At 46.0% G+C, this 23,182-nt stretch overlaps 1 protein-coding gene across 5 annotated transcripts in view; it reads right to left on the reverse strand.

The window, feature by feature from the left end:
* LOC142590621 ((Lyso)-N-acylphosphatidylethanolamine lipase-like) overlaps positions 1-23,182 on the reverse strand; it is a 172,653-nt gene that overhangs the window by 84,741 nt on the left and 64,730 nt on the right. For 3 of the 5 annotated variants that reach the window (XM_075702978.1, XM_075702985.1, XM_075702958.1), the window contains 3 exons: positions 14,860-15,009; positions 14,529-14,647; positions 9,309-9,483 (listed from right to left, as the gene is read on the reverse strand). In XM_075702978.1, the coding sequence (XP_075559093.1) occupies positions 9,309-9,483; positions 14,529-14,647; positions 14,860-15,009 (444 nt within the window). The remainder of the gene's footprint in view (positions 1-9,308; positions 9,484-14,528; positions 14,648-14,859; positions 15,010-23,182) is intronic. The other 2 variants (XM_075702991.1, XM_075702968.1) reach the window with 1 other exon arrangement.

Consider the following 23,182-nt stretch of genomic DNA (forward strand, 5'->3'; position numbering starts at 1 on the left):
CACGCATGGATGGGTGACGGTTATTTGGTTCTCGCACGTATACAGGCAACGTGCAGGCGATGTTCACATGGTCGCGCACGCTTGCTCGTCCTATTCAGTTTTGATCCCACAACGCAAAAGCTACTTTCAAATTCAGAAGACAAACACATGGACGGAAGATGCATTCACGACTAATTCATTATAAGAAGCCATGCTGAATATAATATATGCGGTACACATGAGCGGACAGGCAAGAAAAAGCCAAACACAGAGGGATGTGCCACAAGCAATGCTAGATCAGATGCACAAAGAATCTTATCCCGTGTCAGAAATAATGTCTAGAGTATAGAAATCTCCTCAAAGCTCCTTTTACACTAGTATGTCCCATTCATACGGTGTTTTAAAGAAAAAAACCAACCTCCGCTTAAACGTTATCTCCAACATTCTCGATGCTGTTATCACCATTTTCAAAATTTTCTACACCACTGGGTCGCGCAACTGGTCCAAAATCATGCGCTTCCATCGAATACTGCGGCCCATCCGCGAGAGCCAAGAAGAAAGAGCGTACCGTGCGCAGCGTGCGCAACTGGCGCGCGAGGAGAATCGAGGAGGAAAGCACCGCGGGGAGGTGAGTGTCGCAACTTTCAAATTATCAAGGAGTTTTAAGCCCAAACGACACGTACGCTCGTGGACGCGCGCCTACGCATGCGCAGACTGTGCGGTATGGCTCGCACGCGTCGAAACGCGGCGTGTTCTCGGGGAACAGCTCCTCTTTTTATCGCACGCTTTGGTTGCCTCCATAGAGTTAGTATAACCAACTCTAGAGGAAAAGCTGGCCCGAAAAAGTGGGAACCGCTAGGGCGCCGCCCTGTTGCTACTGGTCAATGTGGCCAGCGCAGTTATTATTGAAAGAGCTGAAAACAAGTACAGGTCATCTTATGCTTTGTCATCTAAAAACGCATACCTGATGGCTTTATGAAGGTGATGCGTTAATATTAAGTTACAAAGAGCGCTTGCTAAGTGCGTAACTTATGTAAATCCCGATGTACGCATTCATGCACTAAAGGATGACACGAATTTCGGTTTCGAATCTTTTTTGGATGCGTAGTAGTTTCGTACAGTTTAGGTTTGAATTGCGATCGCGCATCAACATCGGACGCTATGGTGGCTATGGAACATTCATGCCTTTTGTGCCACCCAACCCCCGAAGTGCTCTGGCATATACCTTCACATGTAAGTAAACGAATGTATCTTCTTGTTCAGAACATCACGCGCGTAGACAGCTCTTGTGATGCATCACAATCATTTGAGAAGCGTGACAGTAGACCATTTTTTTTGCATGTGGTGCGGAGTTCTTATTTGCAGGTTTCCCTTCAGTAGAAAATTGCTGGACAGGTGGGCCTGCGCACCGGAATTGTATTGGCGAATCTACAAGCAAGTCATAGAATCTGTAATTGTTGCACTTTGAACAATCATGTTTCTACAAAGGCCACAGTAGAAAAACAGCCCGATGCCGAGTATTTTTGTGCCACGAAGCAATCAAGAGGAGAGTGCCTAATACGGACGAAATCGAGTGCATGAACCCACATATTAATAGCGTAGGCGTTTTATTAACTGTGCAATATTTTCGACACTTCCTTGCATGCCATTTCATGTGGCATATCTTTTCTGGTGACAAATTTGTGCAGCGAATCTATTTACATGGTCGACTCCGGGCCTGTGGGACCGTTCACTTGCACTTGATGCTGAGTCTTTTACATCTATCCATAAACTGCAGATATGCACATCAGATCCCTACGAGCATTTTCAAAATTCAATTATTTTAGGCAACACGCACATATGCAATGCTAACATAATCTCAAATACCACTAAGCAGCTGGCGCACATTTTTGTTGAGTATACTCGCAGGTAAAATAGATCATGTGGACAGCTCCAGCTCATTTTCCTTAAATCAGTGTGTACAAGGGGTATGGAAAAATAACTTTTTTCTCGCGCACCGATTATTTTGCTGTATAAGCAAGAGAACCCACCATTAGTGTAACATATGTTGTACATCACACTAATATGTGCTTTAATTTACCAAGTGAAATGAGTTACTTTTATGGTTCATTCAGTCAAATCACACTGTAAGCTGCATTCATCAATCTTCTATTGGATATTGCAAATATTTAATGAAACATGTTTTCCTGTTATGCAGATATGCAATTGCAAGCCCTTCTGTGGGTTCCGAATAAGCTCTAAATTAAAGAAGACATTTCTAGTCAGAAACAACAAGCAAAAATGGTGAATGCATAGTATCAGAAGCCCAAGGTACAGAAATTATGAGAAGTGTCGAATGATTTTAAGGAAAGAATGGTATTTGAAAAAGCAAGACTCTTTAGTGGAGGTCAAGCAAGTCAATATACGTAAAATACTCTGCAAAATTATGCGAGTGATGGGATAGCAAACAATGGGTCAGGAAATGTGTTGTTTTTCTGCAAAACAAAAGCTGATGATTGTCATTACATAAGTCACTTTAGCATCATGAGGCTGCTGCTTGATAAATTCAGAAACAAACCAAAGAACAAGAGACACAAAAATAAAAAAACTATTTAATGATGCTCTCTCCACACTGAGATAAAAAGAAACGGATCACATATAATGTGGACATATAAGACGCCTTGTGAAACACTAGAGGAAAAATTCAGTTACGAGTTATGGCACTTGCCGCAGAGATATGAGGGGCCTTGCACCAATAGTGATAGTTGCCACTGCATTTAGAAATTGAAAGCATTCACGCAGACAAGGATGATTCTTTATATTTTTGGCTATCACTTCAAATGCTTCCACCAAGTGTTACAATGCTACACGCAGCCATACTAAGGATCTCACAGCAACACCTACATGTAGAAAGCAAAAGCAGGCAAAGTGCTGGTGTATTCTGGACACTATGTTTGAAAACTTTTAGGCAAAAAGAGTGCAAGAAGCAGACATAAGAACTGCATTTATTTCCATAATTCCCCATTTGAATGGCCTTTTCTTTTTGCTTTGACAATGCCTACGCTTAGCTACAGCAGCTCCCTCATGCAGACTTCCCGAGCCAAGAGGCCGTGGAGGCAAGTGCAGGTAAGAGGCAAGAAGCAAAAGCACCGGTATTGACATTCATCTAATTTCTTTATTTTTCTTACATTTAGGCAGGCAGCACACCTCGAACAGCCACCTTAACTGCGGGTGTGTCACCCTAGTTGCCAAGGAACCATCTGAGGGAAAGCTACAGGCAATGTGAACAGCCACTTCTCCATGTAAATGATACTCTTTCCCTGAGATGACACCTACGCCTCGCCACGCCAGCTCATCTGTGCAGACTCCACCAACAAAGATGCCGCGGAGGCACGTGCAGGTCAGAAGCAAGAAGCAGTGGCACTGGTGTCGACATTCACCCAATTTCTTTCTTTTTCTCACACCGAGGCATACAGCACACCTCGAACAGCCACCTTGACTGCGGGTGTGTCAGCAGATTCCTGTTATACATATGCTCATAATAAACTTCAGTAAACTTCAACTTGATAATAGACTTGAAGGCAAATGGGACATTGATGCATTGCTTTTTTTTAACATTTAGTGGACACGTACAGTATACGTTATACTGTGCAGTGCTACAGAGCGTATTTTGAAGCTTCCCGCTATATTTTGCACCTTTAATTACATATGTGTTGTGTGGCCCTCAATGCAGTTCATGTTGTAGCAGCTGCTTTGTCTGTGCATTGCACATTCAATTAAGCTTGCGATATCCACATGTGCAAAAGGCCTATACTTCTCTCACATATACAAAATAAGTTTCCATGTAGTTCTCAGTGTTACAATAACAAATAAAAGTAAACAATCCGATTGTGGAATTGTGTTTATTACAGTAATTCCTACCACAGTTATGTACACATATAGGAAAAAAAGGGGGGTATGTGTGCGAGCTTGTGGGGGGGGGGGGGGTATAGGATTAGGGCGGTACGAAAAAACGTACCTACACCATCCTCTATACCCATTCCTTTAAGGTACCGTAACAAAACGTATTATGCATAAAGTTTGATATTCCTACACACGCCAGACGACGCGAGCTACATTTGCCACGATTCGCATTCGCGACTGCGCCGGATGCCCTCCTATTATTCTGGTTAATCCTGCCCACTGCAGCGAGGCAAAAGAAAGATCATGGGCGCAGGGGCCTTTACAGTACCTTGACCTTGCGAGGCACCGCTGCGCGTGCCAGGGGAGCTGTCCGTGCGAACACTCCCTGGCACACACCTGCCTCGGCGAGCCCAACCTACGTACCCTTCTGCTTCGAGCTTTGATCCCCCCACTGTCCCTTGGGTGCCCTGGAGTTCCTGCGCCGCCTGCTTTATTATAGTCTCAGGTGCTTTCCTGAGACTTCCGTTTGTCGGTTACATGTGCCCTACGGCTGGATTAGTACTAGTAATAATAATAAAAATAAAACGATCTATTGTCTCTACGATAGATCGCGACAGCAGCTTCTGCAACATACTGCGCCCGTGCGAAGAGAATTACGGAACGCCAACGAGGAATCTGACCACAGCTTCGAGCTCCTAACTCGTAACCTCGTCAAGTGACAATCCTGCAACAGGCGTGACCGCTGAAAACCGCATACCGCCGGAAACTTCAACAGGACCATCCTTCGGTTGCATAACTGCCACCTGCACCGCCAACATCGACCATACCCTCGACCATGCCTCGTCAAAGAACTGCCCATTAATGAAGAAGGAGAAGAGAATCTTGAGACAAATGGTGAAGGACGGCTCGTCACGGAAGGAAGCGATAACGAGTGTTAAAAGACGACGTTCCCATTGATGACGTGCTTCCTTGAAAGAAAAAAAAAACTGCTGTTTTTCTACCAAGAGCTGGAGAGCCTTCGGGCGATGCGCCGGCGGGTTGAGAGACGATAAAGCGTACTAAGTCTATTTATGACCTGAGGGAAGCCCGACGCATTCAGAAGAAAGTTCGGCGTCAGATGAACAAACTTCAAGACCAACGAGGGAAGAGCTTCTGTGAATCGCTGAAGCCACGCACGCCATTATTCCCCGTGTGGAGAACTCTTCAGGCTCTTCGCTAACTTCCACAACAACGTCGTCCCTTCACAGCACAGCGCTGTCTCTACATCAAAGTCGTCCAGAGCTTGAGGTCGCTGGTCATTTTTGTGAGAAGGTTTCTGACGACTTCGTTCTACTGGCTGACCTTTCGTTACATGGCGGTCCTGTCACGAGAAATCAAATTATGGAAGAGCTTTCCTCTATGGAAGAACCGCAAGCGGCTTTGGCTACGTGCACGCGGTCGTCATCACCCGATGCCAGTGGGGTGACCTACGCTGCCTTCAGGCACCTAGGCTCAGCAGCGCAATGCTGTCCTCTTGATATCTTTAATTAATCTTGACATGACGGCATAATCTCTGAGGATTGGAAGTGTAGCCGACTGGTGTCTCTACTGGGAAGCCTCCGCTGAACCTTACATCGTACCGGCCGAGTTCACTTGCCAGTTGCATCGGTAAGGTCATAGAGAGGATGTTGCTGACACATATGGTACCTCGAATACTATAATATCTACCCTGATGATATGGCTGGTTTAAGACGTGGACGGTGTTCGTTTCATGGCGTCATTGATCTTATGACCTTTGTGCAGCAACGAAAAGTCTTGAGGCGCCTCTCTGTGGCACTTTTCTTAGACGTAAAAGGTACCTACGACAACGGTAACCCTGACAGCGGCATAGCTCACCTACGCCGACAAGGTCTGACGATATCTACAGAAAAATGTGCACTAGTAGCATTTACACGAAAATCGATGCTTTCTACCCAGCGTGCGTCGAGGGCCACTCATTGCGTAAGAGAAAACTCAGGTTCTTGGGCGTTATTGTGGATCGTGACCTCACCTAGAGTCCCAATGACTCCTACATGAAGAAAAAGTTCATTTCTTTGGAGAATGTGCTTAAATTCGTAGCTGGAAAACCGTGGGAATCATCCGTGCGCTTAATGTTACAGATATACACGGCACTTTTCTCGGACTTCAGCGATACAGCCTTCCTGTCTTGGACAACACATACAAGACTAATCTCCTTGCACTACAAACCACTTCTGACATGTCTTGGGCTCCCGAGATGTTCTTCGACCGCTGCAACGATTATCATTTCACAGGAGCACTCGATCGCCATTCGTATCGCCACAGAGACATTAAGAGCGCAAACTCGCCACCTTTCATGGCTACCACCACACTATTTAGCCGGTTTGTCCGCTTGAAGACCACGGGCTACATTCTGTGGCACTGTGACGAGACACCTTGACTCGATACCATCTGGCTTCAAGCCTGCGAAATGCCCTTCATCGCCAATGTGGTATCTCCAACAAATTCATGCGTGCCTCTCAGTTCCTGAAATTCTTAGAAGCCAGACATGTCAACGCTGGCCCTGAAGCAGCTCTCGCTGCTTCTCCTAAGCGAGTCTTATTTTGACCCCATGCACATTTGCACGGACGGTTCTAGCAATTACAACAGCTCTACCAGAGCAGTGGTACGTTGTTTCATCAGACGCCGTCACTTTGCAATTTAGCTACTCCCACAATACCACGTCGACGGCAATAGAACTTGCGACTCTTCAAGGTGCACTCAATTACGTGCTCCAGCAGCCACTAAATCGTTTTACCATTTTCAGCGATTCTAAAGCAGCTCTACGAACTCTGCAGTTTAGCCCTACGTCGTGGGTTACACGAGTACCTAGTGTACGAAATAAGGCACGCTCATCACCACGCGCTCGAGAAAGGGCACGACATTGTATTTCAATGGTCGCCGAGCCACTGCGGAATTGTCGTCAACGACAGCGTAGATGGAGCTGCGCGCTCGGCTCATCAAGGAAGAGAACAACGATTAAAGAGATGCATACAAAAATACTAGAATGAAAAGCACGTATAGCATACCTGAGTAACTCAAGCAGGCTAGGTGACTATTTGTCACCGCACCGTTTCAAAGGGGATGCCAATAAATCATCATCAAGATCATCATGGTCATCACCATCAAAACATCAGCAGGTGCCTTTGCCACTCTCAAGAACGGTTGCTGTGCGGAAACTTCAATCGCTTGCTCGCCCCACCACACTTCTACGATGGAATTCACCGGGTTTCGCCAAGTAATGCTTGCACTCTTTCGACCCTAACTTGCGACTTCACCTGCCATCTTGACTCTCACGTGGCGAAACATTACTGTGTCGCATGTGGTTGGGCATCGCATTTACAAATGCCCATTCATTCCTAATAGCAACGGCCAAAAGTGCGGAGTGCAATTTGCGCGGGTGCGGTGAGACTCTAGAGCACCTTCTGTGTCACTGCACATCCTTTGACGCTCAACGACGTGCTCTACAAGCTAAACTCAGCCTGTTAGATAATACAGCGCTCTTGGAGGAAAATATCCTGGTACCATAGCTATATGCATTCTTGCGTGCAAAAGGCCACAAAAGCCCTTATGCAGTCCTTGAAGGCTACTGGACTGTACAAACGCTCGTGACAGCGGACCCATACGACTATGCGACCAAACGGACCTATGCGACTGACTCTGCGAATAACACTTTATTATTTTTCTTCTCTTTCCATCTTATCTGTTCTTCCCTTCCCAAGTGTGGGGTAGCCAACCGGGCACGTCCTTGGTTAACCTCGCTACCTTGCCCTCTTCGTTTCTATCTCTATATCTAATGGATGCTCATTTCCATCAAGCTGCAGTAGGCCCACCTGCACGAGAAACGTTGTGCCAAAATTTCTCCAAAGAAAACTTTTTTGTGCCACGTCAGCTTGGCGGCAAGACCACGCCACCATATTGCGTTGCCAGCAGCCTTCCTGTGGCGTGTATTACATGACTGTAATTGCGCGTATACGTTGTGACCCAAGACAAAGAACGTTGTACACCCTGCAATCTACGGCCTCCTAATTGTGCCAACTGCGCCTGCCGAATGAAGCCGAAATGGTAGGCCCACGTACAACGCCCCTCTGTGACTTTGTATCGAAGCACTGCGAGAGCCATGCTCCGTTAGTGAAACTAAATTTCGTTTACGGTGCGTCCTGCATTTTTGTCCCAGAAGCAGCATTTATAGGATGGGACAAATACCTGCTTTTAAAAGGCTTACAGAGTAAAAATGGTTGCGCCCTTCAGAGTGCTTGATTTGCCTCATGGCTAACACCCTTACACTTAAGCTGTAAGAACAGATATTTGATGCGAACAACGTCATCATCTTTTGCGACGTTTCCTGGCAAGCGAATATGATAGTAATTAACTGCGACAGACGACATAAAAACTGCATGGCGTAAACCTTACTATTGCTCTAAATTTCTCGCGTCAGATATGAGGGCGGGGGGTAGGGGGCATTTTTTTTTAGTCCCACCACATCGCAATTTACACCAAGAAAAGTGCAGTAGTTCCAGGCTAACTAACACGGCTGTCAATAGAGATAGAGGTACCGTGAACGCTAAGGCCAACTGAAGTAGAACCACGACAAAATTTAAACCACATTTATGTTTATGGCAATGTAACACAAAAGAGCAGAATATACAACAGAGTTATCACGCCATTTGGAAAAAAAGGTTTATTGATAGTTATTCACAAGAAAAAGTCCAAAGTCACACATTTGGTCGTCCCGACTGGGTCACGTCGGAACTCGGGATACTAACTCAAAAGGCGGGACTGTCCTGCTAAATTTGGGATGATAGGCAACCCTAGTCAATAATGATTCATTGCTCATGTGGAAGCATCGCGAAAGACAAACGCGCTGTATAGGAGACCTTGTCTTGTTCATGTGCGCAAATATTAGTGGTTCATACATAAAAAATTATTCATAGTTGATATGAAAAACATACTTGTGCAAAACAACGTCGTTTCTAACAGATTCTAATTGAAGACAGTTTCACAGGCACGTCACCACCATCGCTGCTGTTTCCGGCTAAATCTCGTTACCAAAGTAACAGGGCACGGTATGCACATCAGTCTAAAGCTCCTCAATGTCATTGGAAAAAATAGCCCGTGCTCCGTCACTATACAGCGTCACCAAGATGCATGCCATGAGAGTTTTGTTGTCACCACGTCATATATGCCCACTGTAAACTAATCAACCTCTCTTGTGCTGTCTCTACTGGTTCTCCTTTCCAGCCATTCACGCACCTCAAGCCACCAGCAGCGCCCCCCTTTCATTCAAAAAGCTAAACAGTAGAAATCCGGAAGCGTAACCAGACCTCTGCTTGACATTCAAGTGTTCATGCAATCGAGATCAAGAAATTGCGAGCAGTCAGTGTATCAACCGAGCCGACAAGAGCACTCACTTTGCACCATCTGCTCCTCGATGCGAGTTGCGTCGTTTCCAAGGGATGGCCTGGAACTACGACCAAAGCCCAGCAGGTCCAGAGTATGAACCACCCTGTTCTTAGACAACTCCTCGATGTTCAGCACCCACAGCGCGGAGCCACAGCCCAGGCCATGGATCAGCACTAGCGGCATCTGCGCAAGTGAGCCACCGCAGAGGCTTGCTGACTGCCAAAACATATGGGCGTACTGCGGTTTGCGAAGGCATGGAGTGCAACCCACGGGAGTGTCTACGGAATCAGTGATTACCGTAGCGGACCTTTATCCGGGATTTGTCTTAATCCTCACCCTTGTCCTGGACGACCTTCTGTAGAAAGCACCATTCTAAATACGTTCATATCTATTATAACAACGAATATCCGGAGCCAACCTAAAAAAGCAAGACAACTTATTTAGTCTCGTCTACATTCCAAGTGTGTCCTTACAAGAGGCGCTATTATTAACCTGTTTTGATCCCTGCGCTCCAAGGAAATGAAATAAAGGAAAGGAAAAGAGGTGTTGCGAATTTCAATTTAAGTCTGAATTGGATCACACCACTAAAATATAAATTTTCTGCCTTTAGATGCAACATACATCTCTACAGAGATTAATATTTAACGTTCAGGAATTTGGGAGCTCGCGCCACAGAGCGTAGGCGTGAATAGACAGCATTTATTGACAAGAAAGACAGAGAGGCCGACTTGATCTAGTGCTCGCTAGTCTGCTACTCTACGCACCGTAGGCATGCGTATGAAAGCTCCCTGTGAGAGACTGACCAATAGCGCCACCTCTCGACAATGGGTCGCAATCGAAAGAAGCTCACTGCGGCGAAGCGCTTCTCGATGCCACTCAAGTCACTTCACTGTAATAACTTACAAGACTTTCTCTCGCCGTGTGTCAAGGCTTGCTTTATTCCGGAATGTATTCTGGGATTTACTGCCACATTTATGTACCGCTGCAGAGGCGACTGAGCGGAGCGGGACGGTGCGCCCACTTGTCTTATTTGTTTATGCAGAGAAACGTACAGCGCGTTGCTAGCGTCTCCATAGACGTAACTCCTGGCTCAGACCCCGCACGCGTCGTTGACACCGTGACAGCACGACGTCAGGAACGCGCATCGAGTATCCGTATTATTGCTCTTGCAATAAAATAACCTCAAGCTCCAACTCAACCACAAACTTTCCAGCAAAGCTCAGAACAAACACTTTGCAGTGAAAGCAACACAAAGGACTGAACCCTGAACATGCAAGGTGAAACTTGCTTCTAGGGAAATTATGAAGACAAAAACCAAGGGATATTGACAAAGGGGACATTGAATATCATGTTGAACAAACGTTGAAGCGCACAAGAACACAGGCAACACTTTACAGAAAAGCAGAGAGGAAGCGCTGTCCTGTCTGCTCTTCTGTAAAATTTTGTCTGTGTTTGCTGCGCTTCAACAACTGTTCAACATTAACTTCAACCAACTTGTCCGACTCGCCACCTTGTTAAGACATTGAAGAGATGTGACGGCCACTAACAACAAGAGTGCATTCGGCAGTAAATACGTACCATATTTTTGGCCGGCTTTCAAATGCAGTTTCAGCTTTTTCCCCACTTATTTTTGCCATGATGTGGGTGCCATGGCCAACAGACGGCTGTCTAAAACCCGGACTGCTAAGTCACATAAAATCAGAACTAGCTTTGCTGTTTTACTGCAACTGTTGGAAGCTCGCGCACCGGTAAATAGCGCCACCCGAAAGCGCACGCCGATGGGCTGACATCGATTAAATTGATTAGCCAATTTATAAAGCCAACATATTTTTTTTATCTCGGCTTAAGTTGAATTATGCACTGTTTCTGTAAAAGGAGTTTAGCCGAATCATCTGCAAACTGAGACCTACGCTTTTATATCGATGGGCAGTACGTGTAAAAGCAGGCTGTTCCAGGCGCAAGGAAATGTACAAGCAGCTAGCCAGAGATATTCTGGGTCTATTCACCAATAGGCTATTATTACAGAATCGTTCACGAGAACAGATGCCAGCCAATCGTGTTGTTGGACATATTACTAGCGAAGGCGGACAGCCAATGGAAAAAGAACATTTGAGAATGAAAAGCTTCGTGAATTCAACTTCACAAAAGCATCTCAACTCCTCAACAAATCTGCAGTCACGGAGAACTTGGCCTTTACAATTTCTTCTAGCACAGCGAGAGGCGACCAGGGTTCAGGTAACAGGCCAAGAATCTTATTCATAACCCCAATGTGAAGGCGCTGCTTGTCGACTGCATGGCTATCCCGCTCCTTCATAAAAGCCAGGAGGCATCGTTAAGAAATTTTAGGCACTGTCTCAGTCGTATCCGCAGAACAGGGCATTCTAGCACTGTGATGGGTCGGCTAACACAATGCCCGCATACGCGATCCGCCCGTGCATGAACCGCGGCCCTCGAGGACGCGCATCGCGGTAGCATTTTGCATTCTAACAGGAAGCGATGCACTGCAGGGCCATGTGTGCGCGCTTCAGGGCAACCTGCGCAAAGTGAGACCCGCGGCCGCGTATCGCTGTGTGAATCGGGTCATTGCACCTAGATTCCTTGGATAAGATTTGTTACTGCACCCGTCGGCGCCATTGCCTTTAGCATGCTTCAAGTTGTAAGCATCCACTGTCTTCTGTCTATTCCGTTCGGCATGGAAATGGAACGCCTACCTGCATGCAAACAGAGCCTAAATCGTGGGAATGTAACTGAGAATATACTGACGATTGAAATCTTTTTGCTCTCACCGTGAAATAAAGTTTAGGAAGAATAAAATGAGCGGTTCTTGAAGCTGCGCAGGGGCGGGCTGCAACATGGTGCACGTGAGTTCTTAGCTGAACGCAAGCCTTTAACGTCATGGCGCGATGTCCGTTTTTTTTTATAGGGCCATTTAAAGCATTACGCTTGTTTTTCTCTGTCCCCCAACATCACTCCGGCCGTTCACCCACTGCTGCTACTCTGCCTCCAACATTACACAATTTGAGAAGAAATTAGTTGCCCGAGCTCGTCTAGTCCTGAATGTTGTTTTCAATTAATGTCGCTAAACTGGCCAGCGCAGCAGCACACGAAGGATGGCATTCCTAAAGTTATTTCGACGAGACATTAAATACTCTACGATGTGACAGCGTCATGCGAAGGTCAAACAGCTGGCACCAAACAGTAAAGAAAATTAAGCGCCTTTAGAAAATGACGCAGAAAGAGCGGACGGTGAGCTGGTGGCGAATAGTTTACATGTCGATTTGTATTTCGTAGGTAACCGCTATGAAATGAGAAGTTGAAGCACCAAGTATATACTGGCTACATTTTACAGTTTCCCGAAAGACATGTGCGGGAAAAATGACTCATGCATAAAACTACGTCAGTGCGTGTCTGCAAGGGAAAAACAAACAACGTGCAGAGTGTTCAATAACCAAGTATCCGTGCAAGGTGTCCAATAACAAAACTTTGTATTTATTGTCTGCATCTTAAATGCTTTTGTTCCGAGGGCGATACTTTCTAATTACCAGCCGAGTGGATAGCAGCAGAGCTGGCGCGCTAGCTACTGCACTTAATGAAAGATAAAATGTTCTCATTCATACGGTGATTCAGACTCACGCACATCTAAATAACTAGACACGAAATTTATCATGCAAATATATTTTACTCTGCCTAGTGGCTTGTATACTCCCGAAAATACAGCTCGCAGTTGAAGGAAGAATTCGCAAAAGAGACATTTTTATTTGAAGAAAAGAAAAGAGCGCTACAAAGACACGGACTAAAAGAAGAACATGTACGAAGGACATGTTCGTCTTTTAGTCCGCGTCTTTGTAGCGCTCTTTTCTTTTCTTCAAATGTGTTAAACCAACTCGCCCACATCAAGCTTCTGCTGCTTCAGGCATTTTTATGCTTGCAGCCTAACCATGGTTAAAAAAATATATTACCCATACACGAGTTGGATTCAAGCATGCAAGGACGGCTCTCACAAAATATTTTTCTTTCTTTTTATGTCCGCGGTTGATTGGAACCAAAAACAGCCATCTAAGCTCTGTCATGCGACATCATCAACTGCAGCAGAATTCGCCCTTTTTTCGGTGCTATGATACATGAATTTACGACAAGAAGCGAGAAAATAGCATATACTCTGATTCTCAGGCAGCATTATCATCTATTGGAAATGTCAAGCGCATTACGCATGAACTCGGCGTACTTGTACAAACTCTAAAGGAATTCACAAGAGCTTAGCGAAGTACACTCCACATATGTAATAATCTTCCAGTGTACTTGCGAATTCGGCCTCAAAGCACGTTTTAACAAAAAGGTATTACGCTATAACTGTTCATAAGAGTGAGTGCTAGCGGATAGCAATGTTGACTGTAATATTAGCGAACGCACACGCCAATGGCAAAAAGGTCTCACGAACAAAATGCATTGTGAACTAAGAAAGCTTTTTGTTCGTAAATGCTGTTCGCCATTGGCCGACCGCATTTCTAATAACATGTCCAATATCACGACTGGCTGGCACTCGCCCTTACAAACAGTTCTAGCATAAGAACGTTTCCTTTTTTTTCTTTTTTTTTCTGAATGCGGGACCAGATTCTAGGAGCTTGGGAGCGAATGCGTGGCGTGTCAAGGGCTCCCCAAAAAAGTTTCAAGGGCGCCCCTGACACTTTTGTGCGAGGGCGACCTTTAACTAAATAGCTCCAGACCCTGCCTCAGATAAGCAAAAGCACACAGATGGTGCGAACGGTTGCATAGTTAGAAGGTGTACATAGCGCATGTGTGCAGCTCTCTGCACTTATCAACTTCACCGCCTCGGTTTTCTTTTTCCTGTCCATCCACCGTATCTCCACGTGGAGCAGCAGGCCATAGGTAGCTCCTCCAGAAGACCTCCCAGGCTTGTCTCCCCTTAAAGATATATTTATTTGACACTGCGTGCACAGAAATTCTCTGTCATTTGTTGTTTAATAAGTGGTGCAAGTCTGGAGAAGTAGGCCACAGAAGAAACGGCTGTCCCGCTATCATCAAAGTTACAACCACACTAAGAATTAAAAATAAGAAAAATACTTCCTGTCAAAAGCGAGGTTGAATTTAAGCGCCGGGAACAAAGCGGTAAAGGGGAGCAAGGTCCGCGGTACACCGACGCTTGTTGACTCGTGACAAGAGTGCACGCGAAAAAGCGCAGAGAAAATTTTTGAAGACCTCGATGTTACCTGAGTCACCGCTTCCTCCGATTCCGGTTTCATAGTGATGGTCCACAAGCGACAAGGAGAGACAGCGTCTCCAAAGCGGCCAACTTCAACATAGCGGCCTGTATATTTCCTGTTCAGATCTGAAACGGCAGCAGAAAAACTCAAGTGAGAGAAGTGGCTGCCCAGCGACATGCATTTATCCACACTACATATCTATAGTGGATACTCAGAGCTACAAAACGAATTCTGCTTACACTCTTATACGTTCGTATAAATGTTTAGTATGTAAGTGTACAAGTGTGTATAAGTGTGATCGTAAGTGCACGACCCGGAGAGAAACTGTCGTTCTTACATGCGAATATCTTCTCCTCGGCCTCCTGGAGCTGCTCTCTGGAGGAAGGACACCAGCGCACCAGCTTCATGTCTTCGGATGCACCCAATGTAGAGGCGGGTGGAGAGTCTCCGACACTCGGAACACGGGCTGCCTTCGCCGGCGCGGCTGCTGCGAGCAGAAAGAACGACTGATGCTCTTGCCGTCACAATACGCGCACCTGCCGCCGCAGTTGTGCGACTACGGCTCGCAGTGCTGACGCTGTCCAGCAGAGTTTCGATAAACGAGGAAACTATGGGATCATTCATAGAACGTTTATTTTGTCCCTATCGCGCTTCGCTGCGCTGCGTTACACGCTCGACCGTGTAACGCAGCGAATGCGTTACAATTTGAAACGAATGCGTGCACGTAAAGTGCCATGCGCGCATCGCACGCACATGTCGATTGAGCTGTTCCGAGAGTGAGACTGTGCAGCGCGTGTACTGAGAGCGAGGCTTATGGCGACGCACGAGTTCGATGAGACTAACCATTACGCTCCCAGGTCCAGCCTCATTCCGCCTGAAAGTGACTGCACTGCGGCCATGCAACTTGGCGTACAGCGTATACATGCTATATATTTCGACTTCATGAACCGTGGTGCTCAGTGCTCAAGTAGCCGCTTTTTCTCGCGCATCTTATAGAACGAAGCGAACTTAAAACGAATCGAATGGCTACGTCAGGTAACTGGAGCGTAGTTTGCATTGCCAGGAACGACGCGCTTTGGTTGTTTACGGTGTTTCCATGTACTACAGTCTGCGCCGAAAATTTCGAAGGCAAGCTACTGCGCGAGTGGCAAGGTCTGCCTTCGAGCTCTTTGTTATAGAGCTCCTGCGGCAAGCCTGACGCCCTGAAACCCAGGAAAGTGAGCAACATCGTGCCTCTCTAATTTTATTAACTTGGATGAAATTGAAGATCTTGCAAACACTGTATCACCGGCTTCTCTACAAACAATACATTTTTCAATGCTCAAACGATGATAAGAAGCAATGGTATGAAAAACGTTCAGGCAAAAAAAGCCCTGCAGTTTCTGCAATTACATACAAGCAAATCGATCAAGCCAATCTAAGAACTCAAAATAAATAAAAAATGGCACAAAATGCGATGCCAACTTCAATACATAGATATGATATCACTTTCTTTAAACGAGGTAATGTATTCTTTTAGAGCAGATCTCTGTAATGACGCCTTGCTCCTTGGCCAAAGCAACTCTCCTACATTAAAAGGACGATCATAAAGAGATTCACTGCTGAACTCAAAGGACATCTTTGCTGCACAAACATAGGGCAGCTTGTAAGGATGTGTTATACGTTCCGTTCTGCCATGAATGGTCACCCGCGCAATGAGGCACAGCTGAACGACGTATAAGATACAAAAAAAATTAACCGTATATGCAACTCCCACATGAGACAATAGATCAGAAAGTCTATGTCACGGCCAGCATACATTAGATTCTGCCATTATCGAGGGTTTGAAGCAGCGAAAGTACTGGCGAGGCGGCCGTGGCACGCGGCCCGACGCCCGGACACACGCGTAGTGGCTTCGACACTTTTGGTAACGACTGTCCACCCGCGAGCAAAAGTGCACGCGATCGTGGGCTCCGGCAACAAGCGGACTTTCTTCGCAGTTTAGTGCACGCAACCCGGAAATCGCTAACGCAGTCCAAAACTTTGCCACACGAACAACATAGTGCGCTCGTCAATTTTCAGCTGCGCGTATACAGGACAAAGATTTTTTTTTCCCCTTTCGTAGAACCTCTGGTCCGTGCAGTTTTGCTCTCGGTGTGCGCACGTAGTTGGAGAAAAACATTAGGACGCAAAAGAGAAAGGGGGTCCGGCGAAGTCTGACGGCCACACGAAGCGTTGACTAATTCATGAATGCCGCAGAAATGCTTGCCTCGCCTCGCGCCTAGCATTCTACTACAGATAACAAAAGTACACATTAAATGATTTATTATTCCATAGTACACGCACGCAAAACATCCAAAAGCACACTTTCCGTTAGTTCGAGTGTCTATGAAGCTTCCTATAGCTTAAGTGTTCGGTAAGTAGCCCCGGTGACTATATAGCAAATTCGTTTACGTGATTTAATTAAACTGTAGTCTTTATTTAGAAATGTTTAAAAAAAAGATATTTCAAGTTTTATCTTTGGCACACGAGTTACAAACCTAAAGAGAAAAGTGTTTTTACAACCTTTGACCTATAATCACACCCTCCTCTTTAGAAAACTCAAGCATTTTAAATGCAGTTCAGATATCGTTAGGAATCCAACACAAGAGATAGCGCTCGATTGATCACAATGCAACATAAATGACATATGATCGCTTGCGATGACAAATGCGGGATCCATTCAACCTGGCAGTGTTAAGTTACATATGATCGCTGCACCAGCCTCATAATGCAGACATCGGATCATAGTATTTGCTGCGCTCTAAGGTATACAGGGTGTCCTAACTATAATGCACCCACACTTAAAGATATGCAAATGCCACGTAGCTGGACAGAACCAAGGTAACGTTTGCCGTCGCTTGGAGATGCTCAGATTTTTTTTTTGCATTCCGCTTAATTACATAATTAGTCTTTATTGATCAACTCATCAAATATATGATTAGACGAAAGTGTCAATGACAGAATGGTAGATCAACGTGAAGAACTCCCGATACAGCTTTCTGTTGCTCAATACGTACTACATAAAAGTTTTTTTTTTTTTCCAGGAGTCGAAGAAGCCCGCGAATACAAGGAAAATGGCCGCGCGACTGGCCGCTCGAGGCACTTGGCATGTATTCGCGGGCTTCTTTCACGCTGGGAAAAACACTTTTATCCAGCAGCTGTATCAGGAGTTTCTCATGTTGTTCTACAATTTCTTCATTAACCCTTTTCATCGAATTATAATATTTGGTTAGTTGATTAATTCATTAAGACTAATTATGTAATTAGGCGGTATGCAAAAGAAAATAACCCGAGTGTCTCCGAGAGACGGCAAACAAGATTGCCTTTGTTCTCTCCAGCTACGTGGCACTTGCATACATATAAATCTTGGTGCATGATAGTTTGGGTATGTGCGCTCTAACGTATTGAACTCAGTGATCTGCACCCCCGAAATTATAATTAGCACAAATGCTTGTGCACTTTAAGCATGTATGAACCCAACTGAGTGTCTAGCTTGGCTGCTATACCCCTTCATTAATCGCCGCCGTTTGCTTACTTTCTACAGTAGAATTACGTTTTAAACTGATTTTATTTGACTGTCGATCGAATACGCGCCGTGTTCGGCACTTTTGCGCCTCTGAAGTCTTACACATTCGGCTATAGTGCCTTTGTGAATAATTATTATGGAAAGGATCACCATCATTAGTCTAAACAAGCACTGCGAGAAAAAAGAAAGGTGAGACTGTTCAAAAAGAAGAAGAAAGACTGATTCAGTTCAATGCTGTGCCGCTATACCGTAAAGATTTGTTTCGCTCAATTATATTCCTTTCTTAAGATCCACACCTCACGGCCGGGAACGGTACACCGGGATGCACCGGTGCGTCCCGCGGTCAACGTGGGAGAAGCGCCACGCGAACCACTGACAACGCGCGAAAAGGGATAGCATTGGAACAGCGGCGTTTCATCATACTGGCTGATACGTTACAGGTTTTGCGCTCGGAGCGGCCAAATGGTCAAGGTTTCCACTTTCGCTTAATGCAACAAGACGGCAAGACGACAGTATAAATTATCTTATACAGGAGACGACGGAACACAGGCCCAATTCACGGAGCTTTTCGTTCGCAAGATCTGTTTGCCGTTGGCCGGGCAGCCTTCATAAGTAATAACACCACAATTGGCTTATCTGCTTTTACGTTAAGATTGTTCTAAGAGAAATATTCAATCATGAGGCTGTACATATTAGTAGCTAATGGCCAAGATCACTTACGCAAAGCTTTGTGAATACGGCCCCCTAATCTTTTGCCGATATTTCAGCGAGATTCAGCAAGAACCCCGCAGGAACCTCAATCACTCAATGACAATGCTTGTAAGCATTTTGCGCTTACAATTTACAAAAGGGTTCCTTTTTTTCAGAGGCTTAATGCACTTGAAATTGGATTGGCATTTGTAAAAAAACTGGGCCCGTAGCCACAAAAACTCGTCCGCTAGAATTGTTTGTAAAAGAAAACTTCAACCCATCCTGACGTTGGACGTAATATTAGTGAAGGCGGCTGTCCAATGGCAGAGAGCACTTACGAAAGAAAAGCTTCGTGAATTCACCCCATTAATCTTACGCGGCTTTAGGGAGGTTTAGAATAGCGTTCTAGAGCTTAGGGTGTCCCAACCCACGACCGCTTTGCGTTCGCAGTCTGCCCCGCCGAGAAGGTGCTTGAGAATAGGGTTCCCAGCTTGCGTTAGCGTCACGCGATTGCAGGTCCCTTCCTTTACGAGGAAGGAAAATGAAAACGTAATACCAGAGGAAAAAAGAACATGAAATGCAATCCGTAATATTTTTACAAGATTAAGAGTACGCCCGAAAGTTTGTACACCCGAAAGGAGGCACTGACGCGTTTTTGGTAAATTCCGCGACGACGTTGAGGCGACGCAAAGCAGGTTTCGGGCGTTTGGAGCACTCGGGCCATTTATGAAATTTAGCGTTAGGGGCGTGCGAAAACCCCAACCCGAAGGTATACCGTTAGTGGTCCGGCGAATGAGCCATGCCGAGACGCTAATCGTTAGGGGCCCCGTATGCCATTATGGGCCCCTATTCCAAAACAGCCTCATATTTGTGGAATCCAAACGTCGCCTTCGCCACGTACGATTGTAAACGATAACGCTGGTGGAAACACAACAGACAGCTTCAGAACAGCGCGCAAAAGGCTTGCGTATACGGAGTATAACAACGGATCTCCAGTGTGGATGCGCCGTCTTATTGCACACATCATGCTAAAGTTGACAAATGCGTACAATGACGAGTACGTGTGTCAATTTTCATAAACTATAAGATACGCTCTTTAACGTCACCTATTCTGCGCGTCGTCTTTTCGCCCCACCTCTACTACTGACCTGAACTGCTAGGTCGTGTAAATCCTATATCAGTTTATGCAACAATGCCCTTACCGTCTGCACCACAAAGCGCAACATGCAACAAATATGCATTAGAAAACATTGCTTAATTTAGCAATTGAACCGTTGCAATTGAGCCAATGCGGAGCAATAGAATTGCAACATGCACATGAGGTCATATCGAATAAATGATTCCGGGAAATGGAAATAGAAAGCCAGCGATATACTCAAATGATATTGCGCAACAAAAAACGACACGGACGTAAGAGAGGCCGATACACCAAGCGCAAACTTTCAACTAAGTTTATTGTACCAATGAAACCGATTTTATACATGTGGAGCAGTGTAGACCGCGCATGCGCTTACATGAAAATGAACTGCGCATTCATGTAACATTCATGTAACATAGGTAAAGGGAAAAAAGAAACCCTACGCCACCAGCCGGATCCGAATATACAACCTCCACCGTGACAATGCGCAGGGCGCTCTACGATAGATCTACGATGGTGCGTGTCACTTTCTGCGCCTTCATGTTCATTTATGCGTGTTGGCATTTGTAATTCAGCCTCATGGTTGTCATTGAACGCCGATCCGGGCCCACGGCAGTGGACGTGGGGTATTATATTCAAGTGCATCTCAGGTTAAGTGTAGCTTCGAAAGCGGAGGGAGAGGTAGTCATCAAAGTAGCTCATTATAGTAGAGCTCCGCATGCGTGCCAACCTAAGATGCCTATTCCTGCAGACACTGTGGCTGGGAAGTGCAGTGGTGGTGAAGTAACTTTGGCTTCCCGTATCCCTCGGGTCAGCTACACAGTAATTGTGTGGCTAAAACGAGCCCTAGGCTGCTCATTTGGCCGTCCTTTGAGAGTTATTCTGCACGTTCGTAGGAGGCGGACGCCTCAAACTTGGATGGAAGAGCAGCGAGCACAGATCTGTGAAGCTGTGCTTGATTTTGAAATCGCGCAATCTCAAAATATAGCGCAGCTTTCCAGCAACACCACAAAACAAAAAAGTTATTCGGGTGTTACGAATGAAGTGTTATCGAGGCAACACCAACCACGTAATCAAACGCACCCACCTGTGTGGTAACGAAAAAAAAAAACGCGCTTTTCAAGGTAGATGAAGAGGGCGACCGCTGCCGGCTGCTGCTGCGTGGTTGAGTGCGTCGACGGCTGTTCTTGGTTCCTCAGCGAGGCATTCGTGGCGTCAAGTCTACGTAGTTCCTGCGGAAAGTCACCGGTTTCCCAGTGATTGACTTGTCCAGTGCAGGCGCACTTCGAGGTCGCAGCTTAGTATCCACTGGGGCTAAAGAGAGCGCTGTTTAGTGACGGTGAAGAACTGCCAGCTGCTGCTGATTCTGCTGCTGTCAAGCGTCTGAGAGCTCCGATGAGAGTTGCTGCTTCCAAACGACTTTTTTTTTTTTTTACGTCGCATCCACGTATAGTTCCAGCAGCCTAGCTTCGGTGGTTTGCCGTTGGCTTTTGTGTAGTTGGACTCATCAAACGCACCCAGCGTAGGTATATATACGAGACACACTTGTATAGCATTGGGCGTAGAGTGACTGAATTCCAGTATAATACTGGTTTTGCGGAGAAAGACACATATCACGTTCTACTAGAATGCCCTCATCATGATAGGTATACCTCAACACGCTGACTGAAATCGTTACTAATGAAATTAGATCCGACGCATCATTAAATTTAAAGATATTATTGAGCTTGTGGTGAACAAGAGCAGTGGAAAGCGCTCTTTCAAAGCACTTAATTTCTTTAGAACTGGGGCATCGTTAGGCGCTCTTAACAGATATAAAAAACCGTTGTGTTCATAATAGTGTTTCATATGTATTGTTCGCTTTGTTGCTTAAAGAGTTTCTTCATAATGCCTCGGTGTTGTACTTACTGTTACTTTATGAAATATATATATATATATACCGTCGTTTGTACGTGTGTGTTATGAACAACATAACGGTTTGGTGCACAAATTCGGCGCTGCTTAACTTGTTGATATGAGGTAATAAAAAATATGGTTAAGGTTCGTAAATTTTCAGCACTGACAATTTTGTCTACGTGCTGTGACCTACCGCACGCGTTACGCATATCGACAAGCTTCGAGAAATAATAGACAGCGTTAACTCAGGTAGCGGGCGAACCGTTCGAAGCGCCCTTTTGGCCCGATGCGCTCTACATCAATGCACCAGTGTTTCGGTGTGTGAACACCGGCAGCCGGAAAAGCCGCGGCTCCAACACTGCGAAGGTGCAAAAGTGCATGGCTCTCTCACTCAGCGACTTCCGGCAGATTCCTTTCAACTGTTCCTCGTAACGCGGCACAAGCATCCAGTGTAGAAAAGCACGGATGATATGGTGCACCATTCTTAGCGACGCACATGGCGCCATGCTTACGACTGTCTAATAATGACTCATCGGATAGATGCGACTGTACCCTTTAAGAGTATTACTGTCGGCTGAAGTGTTACTTTTTGCTTTTAACTTTTTAACGATCATCCTTCGTCAGAACTATTTCCTACCTAACTTTGCCGCTCGCCAGGAGAGTGCTGTAGCTACAGCACTGCGTCGACAGCATCGCAGCAGGAGAGAGTTGATACTTCAAGAGAACGCATCCGAAGCTTCTATAGGGCGGGGTGCATGACGCTCATCAGTCCACTAACGCCAAAAGCGTTTTTTTGTTGTTGTTGACCTTGCGAGACATCAGTAAGCACGTTTGTGAATATATACAAGTCTGGTTGGTGTATTATCCAAGCAAGGTGTATTAATGCTGTTAGGATCGGCCTGCAGCTATTTCAGCCCGCTGCACGTGTTCCGATCCAACCGGGACGGTGGCGCACTTCAGAGAACTGCGGATAACCGGCAGCCACGTGGCGAGGGGTCAGCTCAGGGGAGTTCTCGAGGGGAGGTAATTGGCGGAACCTCCTCATGCGCTTTTCGAGACACCAGACAATGTACTACCCGGGCGCGCCACCCGGGACGGCTCCGAGTTCGAAGAAGCAGGCTTTGTGCACAACACGACAACGCCGCCCTGTTCTGCTATGAGTGGGGGAGTTGCCGCGGGAACGCCGACCAAGACGCAAAACAATGTACTACGCGAGCGCGCTACCCAGGGCGGCTCAGAGTTCTACGAAGCCCCTCTGACGTCGGCCCCGGACCATTACAGCTGTATGTGTGTGCAGCAAGTGTATGTGAGCCCTCCTCCTCCTCCAAAAGGGCGGGTCATCTTCAATGACGTCGAACTATGACGTCGAGCAGAGTGCTTATAAGCAGC

Source organism: Dermacentor variabilis, chromosome 1 (genome assembly GCF_050947875.1).
Source record: "Dermacentor variabilis isolate Ectoservices chromosome 1, ASM5094787v1, whole genome shotgun sequence".
In the NCBI taxonomy this organism is placed as follows: domain Eukaryota; kingdom Metazoa; phylum Arthropoda; class Arachnida; order Ixodida; family Ixodidae; genus Dermacentor; species Dermacentor variabilis.